Source organism: Budorcas taxicolor, chromosome 9, assembly GCF_023091745.1.
Source record: "Budorcas taxicolor isolate Tak-1 chromosome 9, Takin1.1, whole genome shotgun sequence".
NCBI lineage: Eukaryota > Metazoa > Chordata > Mammalia > Artiodactyla > Bovidae > Budorcas > Budorcas taxicolor.
This window is the reverse complement of record NC_068918.1, coordinates 29,904,456-29,916,664: the sequence shown is the minus strand read 5'-3', so window position 1 is coordinate 29,916,664 and position 12,209 is coordinate 29,904,456. Positions and strand designations below refer to the sequence as shown.

General features: G+C 40.0%; 1 protein-coding gene across 1 annotated transcript in view; it reads right to left on the bottom strand.

Annotated features, from left to right (window-relative positions):
* Positions 1-12,209, bottom strand: part of LAMA4 (laminin subunit alpha 4) — a 144,324-nt gene that overhangs the window by 66,988 nt on the left and 65,127 nt on the right. The window contains exons 7-9 of the mRNA XM_052645687.1: positions 10,639-10,790; positions 8,726-8,836; positions 1,763-1,874 (exon numbers count right to left, since the gene is read on the bottom strand). Coding sequence (XP_052501647.1) covers positions 1,763-1,874; positions 8,726-8,836; positions 10,639-10,790 — 375 coding nt within the window. The remainder of the gene's footprint in view (positions 1-1,762; positions 1,875-8,725; positions 8,837-10,638; positions 10,791-12,209) is intronic.

The following is a 12,209-nucleotide window of genomic DNA, read 5'->3' as shown; positions in this document are numbered from 1 at the left end:
ATCCCTGAATTCTGAAGCAAGGGAGATAAATGGGGGAAGAGGTTTTCAGTACTGTAAATATTACTGATAAAAGTTTTAGAGAAACTAAGATATGCTTAAACAAAACTCAAGAAGGAATTAAATACTCATTTCTCAAGTAAAGTCTAAAATATTAACCCTTGAAGTAAACTAAACATATATTTTCCTTAGATCTAGCATTGGCAATGCTGAATTTCTTGGCGTTTTGATGCAGATATTATATTTACAATCTGGCTTATTTTATTTTAGCCATGTCTGCTCTATATTAGAAAAAGGAAATACAGAGAATAACATTTATGCTTTTGGTCTTTGAAGGCTGTTCATACATTATTTTAAAAAGATAGAAACTGATGGAAATTACTGTTTTCTATTTACATTTCTTTTGTATTTTTTCCTTCTTATCCTATGACCTAAGGGTCAAATAAGAAGGCTCAGATTCCTTCCAAATAAAATACCCTAGAATCAAAATTTGAGTTAGACAGCAAAGGTGAACTGCCTTTTTTTTTTTTTTTTCCTGAATGGCTAAGATCTAGGATGCTGGCTTTATCTGCTGCTGAGAGGGACATTTATTTCTTAAATAGATGAGATCAGCTAATCTAGGTTTAATCTTACTTTTTGAACAAATCAATTTTAACTATAAAATATTATAGGGAAAGAACATTTTATTGGTAGATGCAAAAGCATGAAATAGTAAGGACGGGAGCAGGGGATGTTTGAAATGCATACCATTTGTTTTTATTATGTATTATGGGCACCGAAGGAAATACAGCGAATGATTAATCTTGGCTCAATACATCCCTTGTCCTGGAATATGCTCCCTCTACCTCAGTATAAAGATAAGAATCTTCCATTGTGAGTCCCTTTACTGTCATTGTGCCCTTGAGATGTACTTGTAGTTGTCATCCAGCTCTTAATATATAAGATAATAAAAACTATGGAAACACACAAATACTGTATCTTAGCAGAGTGTAACCCAAGTAAATTCTCTTTATCTTAGAACCAAAGCAATCGCCTGTTTTCTGTTGGTAAACTGAAGGCTTGCTTTCAGCGTGCTATCAAGATAGCCTTCAAAATGCAGCCGGCATTTATAAGAAGCTGGAATACAAGTAAGTAAACCCACAAGAAGAAAGGTAAAATCTGACAGCTTTATGCTTTAAGGCAAAGAACTCTTCCACACCCCTTCTTGGCTTTTCTTCTGGACTGGGGACCAGAGTATGCACCTGCCTGGTTCTTAGGACAGCATCAGAGGGACAGCGCAGGATAACTTGGATTAGTGGACAGTTGACTGCCGCTCTAAAGGCAGGGTTTTCACTGTGAATAACTGAGAAAAATGTGACTCCTACTCAACTTGCATTTTAGAGACAACACAGAATGTAATTTCCTCTACTGGAAAGGTATACTGGCATTTCACTTCTGTGAAATGTGTGGAAAAGGAATGATTTTTAACGTACATTCTTTTTTTTTTCCTTTTGGCTGCACTGCCTGAGTCCTAACCACTGGACTGTCAGGAAATTTCCTCTACTCTCCACATTTATTATTGAAAATAGACAGTAAGTAGAGATGAGTGCTCAGAAGTCCCAGACAAACAAATGTGAAAGAAGATCTTACATGAGTTTGAAATGGTAACTCTCTAACAACAGGCCCTGGCACACAATAAACACTAACAGTAGCCATTACTTTTATTGCTGTTAATAACATGACTGATTCCTTAACATGGAGCTGAACCAGTAGAGAGTATATTTACCTTGGATTTTATCCCTCATATTGTGGGCTTGCTCTGCAAGCTGAGTTGCGTGGTTAATGGTATCCATGCTTTCCTTCTGAGCCAACTGGACCTTTCTTGAAGCTTGGCTTTCCTATAAATAATCCGTATAAACACCAGATTAATTTTACGAGAAGGAAGGCTGTGTATGTGCATGTGGGGGTGGGTGAGCATAATGTATTCTGTAAACATAAATTTCCCTGACATGCCAAAGTTCTGTAACATAAAATGGACTCATGCATGAAGATGGATGTGATGACCAGCTTCAGAATTACAGATGCTATTTCTATTCCTAAGCCATCAGTCACAGTTCAATCCAAACCACCCATCTTTCATAAGTAACCTACTCTTTGAATTTTTACTGTATCTCAAGATGCCAGACTAGGGAATTATCCATGTCTGCTGATCAGTTTGACATTGTGTTGACTGAAATGCTTAAGGGTTCAAAGGGAAACATGTTGAGAAAGCAGGCAGATCTCAAAATGTTCCATGCATCCAGTGGCTTCTGGGTGGTCCAGCCACTGCTGCAACTAAATTACCACAGAGATTGAAAGGATTACGCTCACTAGGCTAAACGCTATTTTCAGTGCTGCCTTCCAAATTCCCATCAACACTGAAGGCACTTGTGTACAAATAATTACTCAAGCAGCTTTGGCTCAGAGTGAATGAAGTTCTCTGAGAAGCTGATTTCATTCTTCCAACTCTGTTTCAGAACTCACACGTAGGATCTGTCAAGATGAAACCCCAACTCAAATGTGGCTCCTGAAGAAAGGATGTGTGGGTGTGCACGTGTACATGTGTATTTCTCTCTTTGTGTATAAAGACAGAGGAGAAAGTAAAGTGAAAATGTAGTCACTTGGTTGTGTCCAACTCTTTGCGATCCCAGCCACCTCTGTCCATGGAATTCTCTAGGCAAGTATACTGGAATTCTCTAGGCAAGAATACTGGAATTCTCTAGGCAAGAATACTGGAGTGGAAGGCCATTTCCTCCTCCAAGGGATCTTCCTGACTCAGCGATCGAACCTGGGTCTCATGCATTGCAGACAGATTCTTTACTGTCTGAGGCACAAGGGAAGCATGTCTTAAAAAAATAGTTCAAGGCCAGGACACCGGCCTGGATGCACAGCATGGGGATGGGTACTTACTGTGGCATCAGAAAGACGGATTCATGGGTTATATTTAAGAGGTGGGATACTTCTTCAGTCTGGCATTTGATCAAGCGCCCACTTGCCTTGCCCAGTGTCTTTCTGGTTCAGCTCTGTGACAAAGGAGCTGTACCTGCCTGGATTGCCAGGTGACCTGCTACACAGAGTGCTGGCTGGTAGGCCCCCAGAACAGGAGAGTGGCTGTTTCAAATCTCTCTCATCTCTTGTTCCGGTGGGAGGATTAGGCCATGCTTTTACCTGGAATGTTTTTATGCAACCCACTCCAGTAGTCTCGTCTGGGAAATCCCAGGGACAGAGGAGCCCAGCACCACAGGCCATGGGGTCACAAAGAGTTGGAGGCGACTGAGTGACTAAACCACCACCACAAAGCATAACCCAAGCCATCGGCCCTTCAAGGAGGAGAATGCAGAAATGGTATCCTAGCAAACACATGCCCAGGAGCTTTCCATCCGCACTGTATCCAACATCCCTGCAAACAAAGCTCCCCATGCAGCAATACTGCAGCTCCTTCGCTGAAATGTGTGCTCTCTGAATGGACACAACAATCTGAGTCACATGTTCTTTTCCCACAGTTTCAATCTCCCTCTTGCCCTGTTCTACTGCTTTCTGGAAACACAAGCTTTGTGGTCACTTTAAAATTAGATGATGCAGAAAATAAGATCAATCTTATTCTTAACTTCATCCCTCCCTGCTTTTAAAAAACAGGGACACAGACCTATAAAACATTAAAAAAATTTTTAAGAAGTTGATTTTTGGTCCAGTTTAAATTCAGTTGTATTTACCAAATACAACATGCATATTTTTGACTTTGGCTTCATCCTTCAAGGGAAAAGGTTTATTGTTATTACTGTGTTCATTTATTTCTTGATATGGAAACTCTGAATTCACTGAAGTAATGAAAGATAGCTAGAAGATAACTCAAAGACAAGCTCTTTTGACCAACACCAGAGGGCGCTTAGATATACATATTTTAAAAAAGACAGCAGCAAAGAGGAACATCTGTTACTTTAAACTGCAAAATTACTGGATATAATATACAGTGATGTCTTATTTGAAAGTTCTACGGTCTTCTTTAACTTTGATTATGGAAGGAAAATAATGATATGGGCACATGGTAAAACAGGTGCACCCTGCTCTAAGTAAAACTGTATTAAAAAATTAGCTCACAACTGTAAGCTGGTTGATGTTTAGCATTATAAATGGATTAATCATTTACCTCAGCAGTGAATTCTGACACATATTTGATGTAAAAGGTGGCAAGAATTTAATTTACTATACAGGGAATAAAGTATAGTGTACCTAGAATACTATTCTATTGAGTGAGGATGGTAATCATTAGCTAGCATGGCCCAGACTCTTTTGAGAGTGAAAGGGGATCTTTTAATAATAGCTCTAAGACAAGCATAAACAGAGGCAGTGCTGGACAAAACGGCAGTAGGAATATTGGTGTGCCATTTCACAATCTGTACGGTGATGTCTACTTGGGTTTAACTATCTCCTAAACATTGAAATACTTTTCCAGCCTTGATCTCTTCTCTTGAGCTACAGACTCAAATCTCTGGCATCCACAGGTACTTCACCTGACGAGGTCCAGAGAATCCATTCTGAATTATCAGTCTTGGCCATTTATTTTTCCAAGTCGAACAGCTTACATCTTTGCAACTCCTCATATTTAGCTGGTCACTGAATCACTTTGATTTCACTTGCCATTCCGGCCTCTCTTCTTCTCCACCACTAGTTTCAGTTTATCCCAGTTCACTGCAATTTCCTTTCCAATGAAGACAAGGTAGCAACTGACTGCTCTTGTTTGGATTACTGTGACAGTCTACTAACTGGTGTCCCTGTCTTCAGTCTTAAACTCACCAATTTATCATTCCCACTGCAGAGGAAGGTTTCTGAAACTTCGCACCTAATCAACTCATTGTTGTAGGTAAATGCTCCAATATCTGTCAAAGTCCATAGGATGAGCATAGTGGGCAAGGGTCTTCATGATTTGGCCTCTGAGAGCCTCTTCAGCATTGTCTTCTACTCCTTGCTTTTTTAGTTAATATTCTGCAATGCCAAGGCTGAAATTCTACAGTCTTCTGGTCAACTGTAATTAAAACATATTTTGACTTTTTGTTCTGTCTTTTTATCAGGATTGGAGATGAGGCTTTTGATGTATGGAAGTGACCTACTTTCCTTCCAATCCTAAAGGTCTTCATACATGCTGCTGTAGCTGAAGGAGTAAGGATGAGATGGAGATGGAGAAGTGTAGGGAACAGTGTGGCACCCTCCTGAGCCAGCTCTTGGGAGACTGGGCTCTAGATCCAGATGGCAAAGGGCAGCACTGAGACTGGGAGAGGGTCACTATCTTCACTTCTGCTTGTAGCCTAGTTCACTCTGGCTCTGAGCATGGTGTGTTCGGGAACATGGGAGAGTGGAATCTTGACAGAGGCTTTGGTATTTCATTACAGACATGATCAGCAGTGGCAAAATCGAGACTTTTTTGAGCAGCAGCTCTTTGGGAACAAAAATGCATGGGTATCCTTTAGAGGTTTCCCAGAAGTTGCTGTTGTTCAGTCACTCAGTCATGTCTGACTCTTTGCAACCCCATCGACTGCACCATGCTAGGCTTCCCTGTCCTTCACCATCTCCTAAAGCTTGCTCAGACTCATGTCCATTGAGTCGGTGATGCCATCCAACTATCTCATCCTCTGTTGTCCGTTTCTTCTCCCACCTTGAACCTTTCCCAGCATCAGGGTCTTTTCTAATGAGTCAGTTCTTCGCATCTGGTGGCCAAAGGATTGGCACTTCAGCTTCAGCATCAGTCCTTCCAATGAATATTCAGGACTGATTTCCTTTAGGATTGCCTGGTGTGCTCTCCTTGCAGTCCAAGGGACTCTCAAAAGTCTTCTCCAACACCATAGTTCAAAAGCATAAATTCTTCAGTGCTCAGCCCTCTTTACAGTCCAACTCTCACATCCATACATGACTACTGGAAAAATCATAGCTTTGACTACATGGTCCTCTGTTGGCAAAGTAATGTCTCTGGTTTCTAATACGCTGTCTAGGTTGGTCATAGCTTTTCTTCCAAGGAGCAAGCGTCTTTTAACTTCCTGGCTGTAGTCACCATCTGCAGTGATTTTGGAGCTCAAGAAAATAAAGTCTCTCACTGTTTCCACTTCTATTTGCCATGAAGTGATGGGACTGGATGCCATGATCTTCATTTTTTTAATGTTGAGTTTTAAGTCAGCTTTTTCACTCTCCTCTTTCACCTTCATCAAAAGACTCTTTAGTTTCTCTTTGCTTTCTGCCATAACGGTGGTGTCATCTGCATATCTGAGGTTATTGATATTTCTCTTGGCAATCTTGATTCCATCTTGTGCTTCATCCAGCCCGGCATTTTGCATGATGTACTCTGCATATAAGTTAAATAAGCAGGGTGACAATATACAGCCTTGACGTATTCCTTTCCCAATTTGGAACCAATCTATTGTTCCATGTCCAGTTCTAACTGTTGCTTCTTGACCTGCATACAGGTTTCTCAGGAGGCAGGTAAATTTCCATAAGTATGGGGTGGGAAGAGGTAGTAGGATTTATCAAAAGAGGGCTAGATATGGAAGCTTAGATATGGAAGTTGGGGCAAAAACCCAGTAACTTTAAGTTAATGTAAACTGTGAGATTTGGGTTACATTAGATTCACGTAACAGCTACTCTGCATACAGAGGGTGCAGTTGTCCCTTGAACAATGCAGGTGTTTGGGGCACTGATACAGTTGAAAATCCACATATAACTTTACAGTTGGCCCCAATATCTGAGGTTCTATATCCCTGGACTCAACCAACTGTGGATCATGTAATACCATTGTACCATAGTATCAAAAAACACCTGTGTGTAAGTGGATCCTCGAAGTTCCAACCCATGTTGTTCAAGGATCAACCACATTTTCAATTTTCAGAGGCAACATTACTGTGATTTTTACCACACTGAGGGAATCTACAGTGAAATTCTTCATTCTAGTTAAAGCTAAATATTGTGAACTTTTCTTGATAGAAGGCTTTCTAAGACAAAGCTTTTATTACATCCTTCTAAGAATCAATTATGAACTTTTCTAGACCAAGGGCTTGAAGGATGCTTGAGAAGTCATTAAGACTAGCTCTGGGTGTTTGTTTCAAAATGTTTCAGCAGGTTCTTGTACCATCAGGACTGTTGATATCACAACAAGAACGATGTTATTTTCAGTAAGAATCAATGGAAACAACTGGGTTAATGTTCTAGTAGCTTTATCGTCAACTTCCTGCTTTGATGGGCTGTTCTTGTTGCTCAGGAGCCTTTTCTATTGTGATAGTCTTTTGAAGCTTACATTATTTCCTCCCCATGAAAACCTGCATTTAAATAATATTGGAAGTAGGAAAACTGTACAAGAAAACAATCAGTAACTCTGTATCTAAGCTATTGGAGGAACTAATCTTGGTGAAAACATTTCCTCAAGAATTTGAGACACTTCCAGCAAGTTCCAGCCATGACATAGAAATGAAATTACAATGAGTTTCACAAAGATTTCTTTCGTGGTATTTTCCTTTGAAATTTAAGAGATCTCACTGCTCCTTAAATGCTGATGGTTGGATTAATATGCTCTATTGCATGGAGAAAGGGGGACACAATTTTTATATGCATTTAAAAGCAGTTGACTCTTCTAAGGATTCAATTAAAGTAATTCATATTTTTAGAAGCATAATCTCTTAGTTTAAGAGGTCCAAGGTCAAAGAGATTATCAGAGTCATTTTAACCATTATTTTTGCAGAAAATGAGAATTGTTTCTGAAAAGAACAACAGTTTATGTCAAATATTAGTATCTGAAAGCAGAAATTCCAGGGTACTCTGGGCAGAACTGGTGGAACATAATCAGGGGAAAAAAATGTGTTAAAGATTTTAGTATATTAAACATGGTGCCTTGGAGCTTAGTTGCATTTTCTATTTTTTTATTAGATGGATATTTTTCCATTAGACCCTTGGGGAATGACTTTGCTCATGGTTTAATGTTTTTGTTAATTTGTGAGCGCTTTTACAAGCCACATTTCCCTCAACATTTTTCTTAGTCTCACAGACTTTTTTCATTTATTTAATTGTTTTACTGAGTATTTGCAATTTTACCTTGTCAAATCTATCTGTTATTTCTTTTTACTATAATTCTTCACACTATATTTAATTGTATTTTTATTTCAAGATTTAATAATTATCTAGTTCTGTTTTCTTGAAAATTGTAGATTTAAACTAAAGTCTTTAATCTGTTTGAAGTTCATTTTATTAATAGTATATGGTAAAAAATGAGGATCCAAAGTGTTCTTTCTCCCCAGCCAAACTGCAAACTTGCTTTCGCAACACAGTTTCTCCTCTTTCCTTTCATTATTTAACGCACGCTGTAGCAAACATTTAAAGGTTGTATTCTATGTGATAAAGTTTACTTCTGGACGCTCTACAGCTCTTGGCCATAAAATGTTAAGGCAAACAGCCGAACGAATATCCAAATGAAATATATATCAGGGGTATTTACCAGCAGCAAACACAACGAAAGTTCCCCATAAACATGGGTTTTCAAGGAAACCCATCAAAATGGAAGATATAGTAGAGACCAAGTGTTTAACTTTATCCTCAGGTTTTGCCTTGATTTATTTTAAGGCACCTGGGTCCCTGTATTTTTTTTCTGGGCTGTGTTAAGCCTCAGTCATTTGTGACTAGCCAGTCTCACACTAGCTAAATCCCTCATCGAAGTTAGTCTCAGAGACCAAATACATACCCTTTCAGCTAATTCCTCCACGTCAGACTGAAGGCTCTTCATTGTGTTTTCAGCATTGTTGATTTGTATCTTTCTTAGGACATACTGGTTTTCTCTTTCTGACAATTTTGTCTGTGGATTAAAAAAACCAAATACGTATTTTTCCATAGTCAGTAGATGTGCACACCAGGCTTATAAAAATAAACAGAAAACCCTTTCAGTGTAAGAGGACTACAGCAGAGAGTTAGCCTTTATTCTCAAAATAGTGGGGTCCACAGGCTACTGCCAGCTGGTATGAAATTTGAGGTCTGCATGAGGAGACTGAGAGCTCTGGGGACAGAAATTCTGTGAGCTCCCCTCAGCAGGCTGGAGAATCTGGTGTGGGCTGTGCTGGTTCTGAGGAAAGGGTACCTTTTGCAAATTTGCAAAACGGCTCAATAGAGACGGGCGGTGGCTTTGCGTGTCTGAGCTTTAAAATTTCAATTCCGGCAGGTCTTCGAGGAAATGATAACCCACCTTGATCAATGAAAGTTGAGTTCTAGAAATTATGTTTCCTCTTTCTAGTGTAAGGAGAACAATTATTTTTATTTCAGACAATTTGCCCTTTTCATTTCCATTTTTGAGGAGTTTGCACCAGGTGTAGCTTTCCTTAAATTTGGAGTAAGTCCTTCAATCTGGGCACTGACTTCCTATCAGCTACAAAACTATTATATCTGATATAATAACTAGTTCTACCTTGAAGCTGTCCTTTTGGGGAAAGAGGATTCAAGCAGTATCAGGGGGACTGAGTCTGGGTGACTCCTCTGAGAATTACTGCCTTCATATGTCCAAATAGATGAGTTTGGACAAAAAACAATTCCTCAACTGGGAATAGAGTGCTTACTAAGACTTCATCCAGCTTTACAACTTTGTGATTTTTATTTTGTTCTACACTTTGCCGATTTGGGCAATTGCTGTGGATATTATTTGTACCTCCTAAAAGCAGAGAACTGAGCACTTTCTATGTTAGATACTATTCTGACTGCTCTCTATATAACAACTCACTGAATTCTCTCAACAACCCATGAGACAGGTGTAATAATTATCCTCAATTTCAGATGAGGGGAATGAAAACTAAAAAGGTTAAATAATTTATTCAAGGTCGCAAAGCTAGTAAATGTCAGAGCTGGGATTTGAATCTAAGCATTCTGGTGTCAAAATTCATGCTCTTAACCACCACGTTAATTTGACTAACAAAATAAAAAAGTATACTGGTATTAGTTCTATTAACCTTTCAGCTGATTATCATTGTTTTAAAAAGTATCTGTTGGTTGTGACAGAAGCCTATAATTTAGAGAGGGAAAAAACACCTCTTAAAGCTTAGATATATAAGCATGTTACAGTTTTTGACTACTGTCTGCCTTTAACTTGCTTATCAGATTTAACCACTAGATCAAAGAAGAGAAACAGAGCATATGAGCATGCTTGTGTGTTTGAGTACGGAAAAATGAGAAAAAATGTGTGTCAGTGAGATGGAATGGCAAGGGCAGAAGAAAGAGGGAGGAAAGAAAGGAAAAAGAGAGAACAGTGTACGTATTAGTTTTCAGAGAAACCCATGAAAACATAGCAAACTGAAGCTAAGGTAATAGTATGTTTGTTATGTTGACTTAAGTAACCAATGTACAGCTTAAGAAAATAAGTGTTTCTCCTCTATCAATAGCTTTGTACATAGATACTAGTTTTTCAGGCATCTCATTTTCCATTAACCTTTCTCATAGATGACAGCTCCTGGTTTAGGATGGAGCGCATGACTATAATCAACTTTTCATAATTTCCAAGGACTAGCAATCTGTAATATAACTAGTGGACTCAGATAAGAAAAGGGTAGGAGGTACTAGGAGTGACCCTGTGAAACCAGAGTGAAAATACACGGAAAGTACACCATTCCTGCATACTTTGAGGAGGTAGATGGTGGAGTTGATTTCGTTCACATGCCTATGAGCTGCGGCACCAGATGACACACTCAACAGGCCAGATTTGCTTTCTTCAATTGAGAGCGCTGCTAACCGAAGGTCATCAGTCAGATCCCAGATGCATTTATCGCAGCCTGGTGGTACAACGGGCATGTCATTTCCTCAAAATCAAAGGTCAGCTGGGAAGCATGCTGCTCGAAGTTGGTCATTATATGCCCTTCCTTGGTTAATACTATTCGTATTTTTGTTTCCTGAGGGGCTATTCTGGACCATGGAACTAGTCCTTATACTCAGAGAGCCTCAGATGACCAAAGTGTACGTTGGGCACTATCCCTGCTTAAAACATTAAAAAAAACATGCCACTGAAAAGCAGGTTACCATGAACGCTAATGGCTGAGCTGAGGAGGAAAGGAAGCACAAAGGGCAAGGCATCTGAGAGACGGTGGGTGGCTGAAAAGAACCTTCTCCCCACTTTTCTCTGGTTAGGGGAAAGCTGTCTGGGAGGATGCCCTCCACGTCAGGTTGTGGGTTTCCGCTTGGTGCTGGCCAGTGAAGATGGAACTCGCCTGCCATTTCTCCTCTCCCAGCAGCTTTCCTTACTGACTGTTCAGATTCCAGTGCTTTCTCCTCACTCCACGGATGGCCCGGTGCCTCCCCATGGCCTGACCTCCTGTCTGAACAGGTCAGCAGGACCTCACTGTTTGCTAATATTACTCTCTGACAGCTGACGACCCTGCACATGTGGTGAGGAGGGTGGCGGTTTCTCGCGGCTTCCTGCATTTCACATTCGAGTCCCTCTGACCACTGTCATCACCCCCACAATCCAATGCCCTCCTGGGACACACTAAGGACACTCTTTGAAATTTTTCTGTTTCCAACCTCTTTCCTCCAGAGGTACTCTCTTCTAGAGAACTGATAAATGAAGACTAAAGGGTTAATGGTTGTTAATATGTTAATTTGTTACTTGAAGTTTAATGCAGTCTTCCTCATATGCTCTCTCTAAGGAAACTCCCCAGCCAGTACAGCAGGCTGGTGGAGGAGACACATAGAGGCCAAGCAGGCACCTTGATGTCCTTAAAGTGACTGTGCATAGAGGATCACCGATGCTGTCAGTATGCAAACTTTGCCCAGCCTGAGGCTTCCATCCTATGTCACCTTCTAATATGGGATTCATCGTGATATTAATCTCTTGTGCCCAGAGGGACTGAGAGGCCAAGATGTTTTTGTTTGGGGGAAGGGATATCTAATATTAAAGTAGTCTTTAAAACACTCTACTTAAAGCCAAATATTAGTTACTTTCTTGATAGAAGGCTTTCTAAGGCAAAACTTTCCTTAAATCCTTCTAAAAATCAATCATGGACTTTTCTAGGCTACTGGCTTAAAGGATGCTTGAGAAGTCATTAAGACTGGCTCTGGGCGTTTGTTTGGAAATGTTTCAGCAGGTAGACTATTAGGCCTACTCATGATTTGAATTGGGCTTCCCTGATAGCTCAGTGGGTAAAGAATCCGCCTGCAATGCAGGAGACCCTGGTTCAATTCCTGGGTCGGGAAGA